The sequence below is a fragment of the Podarcis bocagei genome (assembly GCF_964188305.1).
Source record: "Podarcis bocagei genome assembly, chromosome: Z".
Taxonomy (NCBI): Eukaryota; Metazoa; Chordata; class Lepidosauria; order Squamata; family Lacertidae; genus Podarcis; species Podarcis bocagei.
Window position 1 is genome coordinate 242,506 of NC_138140.1, and position 5,000 is coordinate 247,505.

At 57.7% G+C, this 5,000-nt stretch overlaps 1 protein-coding gene across 8 annotated transcripts in view; it reads left to right on the forward strand.

The window, feature by feature from the left end:
• The window catches only part of NDOR1 (NADPH dependent diflavin oxidoreductase 1), a 31,364-nt gene that overhangs the window by 16,529 nt on the left and 9,835 nt on the right, over positions 1-5,000 (forward strand). For 4 of the 8 annotated variants that reach the window (XM_081180002.1, XM_081180000.1, XM_081180001.1 and 1 more), the window contains exons 9-12: positions 474-694; positions 2,372-2,479; positions 2,555-2,669; positions 4,250-4,396. In XM_081180002.1, the coding sequence (XP_081036128.1) occupies positions 474-694; positions 2,372-2,479; positions 2,555-2,669; positions 4,250-4,396 (591 nt within the window). The remainder of the gene's footprint in view (positions 1-473; positions 695-2,371; positions 2,480-2,554; positions 2,670-4,249; positions 4,397-5,000) is intronic. The other 4 variants (XM_081180004.1, XM_081180006.1, XM_081180005.1 and 1 more) reach the window with 3 other exon arrangements.

Genomic DNA, 5,000 nt, shown 5'->3' on the forward strand with positions numbered 1-5,000 from the left:
GTTCCCAGCGCCTGGTTTCAAGCGCCACAGTTCCCAGTGCCACGGTTCCCAGCGCCAGTTCCCAGTTCCACAGTTCCCAGCACTGGGTTTCCAGTATCTGGTTCCCAGCGCCTGGTTTCCAGCGCCTGTTTTTGAGCGCTACAGTTCCCAGTGCCACGGTTCCCAGCGCCTGGTTCCCGGTGCCACAGTTCCCAGCGCCTAGTTTCCAGCATCTAGCTCCCAGCGCCTGGTTTCAAGCGCTACGTTTCCCAGCGCCTGGTTTCCAGCACCGTGTTTCCCAGTGCAACAGTTCCTGGCGCCTGGTTCGCAGCGCATCCTTCCAGTGCTACAATTCCCAGCGCTACAATTCCCAGCGCCATAGCTCCCAGCGCTATAGTTCCCAGCGCCACAGTTCCCAAGGCCCACTTCCCAGCGCTACAATTCCCAGCGCCTTCCAACCAGCGCCAAATCTCTCCCTTCTCTCCCCCCGCCAGGCGCCGCGCTACCATTCCCGCTCCCCCAGCCCTGCACCATCGGGCGCCTGGTGGAAAACTACCTGGACATCACTAGAACTCCCAGGCGCTCCTTCTTCGAACTCGCCGCCCAGCTCTCGCCCGACGAACGCGAACGGGAGAAGCTGGCCGAGTTCGCCTCGGCGCCCGGTCAGGAGGAACTATACGCCTACTGCCACCGGCCGCGCCGGACGACGCTGGAGGTGGGTGAGATCCGGGAGTTGTAGCGCGCCGGGTGCGGGGTGGAGGTGGGTCTGATCTGGGAGTTGTAGCACGCCGGGTGTGGGTGCCGGGTTCCCAGGGCATGTTTTTCAGGGTGGTTTGGGGCGCTACAGTTCCCAGTGTGCTGGACGCCAATGGATGTGTTTGAGATTGTGGGAGTTGTAGCGCGCCGGGTGTGGGGTGCCAGGGTCCCAGGGCATGGTTTTCAGGGTCTGGTTTTGGGCGCTACGGTTCCCAGTGCTACGGTTCCCAGGTGCTATCCCGGCGCTACGGTTCCCAGTGCCAGCGACTGATGACGCTGGAGGTGGGTGGGATTGTGGGAGTTGTAGTGCGCTGGGTGCAGGGTGCCGGGTTCCCAGGGCATGGTATTCAGGGTGGCTTTTGGGCGCTACGGTTCCCAGTGCTATGGTTCCCAGTGGCGCTGGAGGTGGGTCAGATCCGGGAGTTGTAGCGCGCGGGGTGCAGGGTGGAGGTGTGTCAGATCTGGGAGTTGTAGCGCGCCAGGTGCGGGGTGGAGGTGGGTGAGATCTGGGAGTTGTAGCGCGCCAGGTGCGGGGTGGAGGTGGGTCAGATCTGGGAGTTGTAGCGCGCCAGGTGCGGGGTGGAGGTGGGTCTGATCTGGGAGTTGTAGCGCGCCGGGTGCGGGGTGGAGGTGGGTGAGATCCGGGAGTTGTAGCGCGCCGGGTGCGGGGTGGAGGTGGGTGAGATCTGGGAGTTGTAGCGCGCCGGGTGCGGGGTGGAGGTGGGTGAGATCTGGGAGTTGTAGCGCGCCGGACGACGCTGGAGGTGGGTGAGATCCGGGAATATTGGCGGCTGGGCTCTCCCAGGATGATTGACAGGGGAGGGTTAGATTGATTGACAGGACAGCGGGGAGTGAATGGCGGCTGGAATCTCCCAGGATGATTGACAGGATGATTGACGGGGGAATCATGGCGGATGATGGACAGGGGGAATAATGATGGATGATTGACAGGGGGAATAATGGCGGGTGGAATCTCCCAGGATGATTGACAGGGGGGTTTACAGGACGATTGACGGGGAATAATGATGGATGATTGACAGGGGGTTGAAGGGATGACTGACAGGGGGAATAATGGCGGCTGGATGATTGACAGGATGATTGACAGGGGGAACAATGATGGATGATTGACAGGGGGATTCACAGGATGATTGACAGGGGGAAGAATGGCGGCTGGAATCTCCCAGGATGATTGACAGGACGATTGACAGGGGGAATAATGGTGGATAATTGACAGGGGGATTGACAGGATGATTGACAGGGGGAATCATGGCGGCTGGGCTCTCCCAGGATGATTGACAGGATGATTGACAGGGGGAATAACGATGGATAATTGACAGGGGGTGGACAGGATGATTGACAGGGGGAATCATGGCGGCTGGGCTCTCCCAGGATGATTGACAGGACGATTGACAGGGGGAATAATGATAGATGACTGACGGGGCTGGACAGGATGATTGACAGGGGGGACGAACGGCGGCCGGCCTCTCCCCGGACGATTGACCGTGATTGACAGCCGGTCGAACCCTCCCTCTTCACCAATCACCCATTTGATTGGCCATGCCGCTCCCTTAGCCCCGCCTCCTCCATTCTGATTGGCGCCCGCCTGCGCTACAACTCCCTTTTCTCCCGGCGCCAGGTCCTGAGCGACTTCCCCTTGACGGCGTCCGCCTTGCCCTTCCGCCTCGTCTTGGACCTCATCCCTCGCACCCGCGCCCGGTCCTTCTCCCTGGCCTCCTCCCTGCTGGTGAGTTCTAGCGCGGGAGTTCTAGTTTCCCCCGTACTACAATTCCTGTACTACAACTCCCGCTTCTCCCACCAGGCGCTGCCCAACCGCCTCCAGCTATTGGTCGCCGTCGTGCGCTACCAGACGCGCCTGGCCAAGCCCCGGACTGGGCTCTGCTCCAATTGGCTGGCCTCCCTCGACCCGGCGCAGGGTGAGTTGTAGCGCGGGGCGCCCAAAGCGCTACGTTTCTCCTGTGCGCCTGCGCTACGTTTCTCTTTCCTAGTCTGACACGTGCTATGTTTCTCCTGGGTGCCCGCGCTATGTTTCTCCTGTCAATGGGCTGGGCGCCCGTGCTACGTTTCTCCTGGGCGCCCGTGCTATGTTTCTCCCGGGCGCCTGCGCTATGTTTCTCCTGTGCGCCCGCGCTATGTTTCTCCTGTCAATGGTCTGGGCGCCTGTGCTACGTTTCTCCTGGGCGCCCGTGCTACGTTTCTCCTGCCAATGGGCTGGGCGCCTGCGCTATGTTTCCCCTGGGCGCCCGTGCTACGTTTCTCCTGTCAATGGTCTGGGCGCCTGTGCTATGTTTCCCCTGGGCGCCCGTGCTACGTTTCTCCTGTCAATGGTCTGGGCGCCTGTGCTACGTTTCTCCTGGGCGCCCGCGCTACGTTTCTCCTGCCAATGGGCTGGGCGCCTGCGCTACGTTTCCCCTGGGCACCCGTGCTACGTTTCTCCTGTCAATGGTCTGGGCGCCTGCGCTACGTTTCTCCTGGGCGCCCGTGCCACGTTTCTCCTGCCAGTGTTCTGGGCGCCTGTGCTACGTTTCTCCTGGGCGCCCGCGCTATGTTTCTCCTGTCAATGGTCTGGGCACCTGCGCTACGTTTCTCCTGGGCGCCCACACTACGTTTCTCTTGTCAACATGCTGGGCGCCCCCACTACGTTTCTCTTGCTAGGGCCCATCCAAATGCCAACGCAGGACCGGTCGCCCGCGCTACGTTTCTCCCGTCCAACATGCTTGGTGCCCACGCTACGTTTCCCATAGTACCTACCCATCACCAGACGCCCGCGCTACGTTTCCCATAGTACCTACCCATCACTAGACGCCTGCGCTACGTTTCCCATAGTCCCCACCCATCACCAGGCGCCCATAGCGCTCAGCCCTCGCTAGGCGCCCACTCTACGTTTCCCAAACCTGACACCCGCGCTACGTTTCCCATAGTACCTACCCATCACTAGACGCCTGCGCTACGTTTCCCATAGTCCCCACCCATCACCAGGCGCCCATAGTACCCAGCCCTCGCTAGGCGCCCGCGCTACGTTCCCCATATTACCCAGACATCGCTAGGCGCCCGCGCTACGTTTCCCAAACCTGACGCCCATGCTACGTTTCCCATAATACCCAGACCATCACCAGGTGCCAGCGCTATGTTTCCCATACTACCTACCCATCCCCAGGCGCCCATAGCACCCAGCCCTCGCTCGGTGCCCGCGCTATGTTTCCCAAACCTGACGTCCGCGCTGCGTTTCCCATAGCACCCAGCCCTCACCAGGCGCCCGTGCTATGTTTCCCGAACCTGAGGTCCACGCTACGTTTCCCATAGTACGCACCCATAGTACCCAGCCCTCGCCAGGCGCCCGCGCTACGTTTCCCAAACCTGACGCCACGCTACGTTTCCCACAGTACCAACCCATTACTAGACGCCCGCGCTACGTTTCCCATAGTACCCAGCCCTCGCTTGGCGCCCGCGCTACGTTTCCCCGACCTGACCCCGCGCTACGTTTCTCCGCCCCCAGGCGCCGCCCACATCCCCCTCTGGGTGAAGAAGGGGGCGCTACGGTTCCCGCCGCACCCCGAGACGCCCGTCGTGATGGTGGCGCCCGGCACCGGGGTGGCGCCCTTCCGCGCCGCCCTGCAGGAACGCGTAGCGCAGGGGAAGAGAGGTGGGCGCCTGGTTGGGGACTTTGGCATGGGATTTGAATAATGGGCGGAGTCTAAGATATTATTATTATTAATATTATTGATGATAATAGTAATGAATTGGGCGCCTGGTCATGAAATTTGCATGGGATTTAAATAATGGGCGGAGTATCAGATATTATTATTATTAATATTATGGATGAGAATAGGAATAAATTGGGTCATGAAATTTGCATGGGATTTAAATAACGGGCGGAGTCTCAGATATTATGATTAGTATTATGGATGATAATAGGAATAAATTGGGCGCCTGGTCATGAAATTTGCATGGGATTTAAATAACGGGCGGAGTCTCAGATATTATGATCATTATTACGGATGATAATAGGAATAAATTGGGCGCCTGGTCATGAAATTTGCATGGGATTTAAATAATGGGTGGGGTGCGAATAAGATAATAATAATAATAATAATAATAATAATTAATAATAATAATAATAATAATAATAATAATAATAATAATAATAATAATATCTTCATTATTAAATGTCTTATTTATTATTGTTGTTTTTATTATTATTGTTGTTGTTGTTATTATCATTATTATTATTATTATTATTATCATTA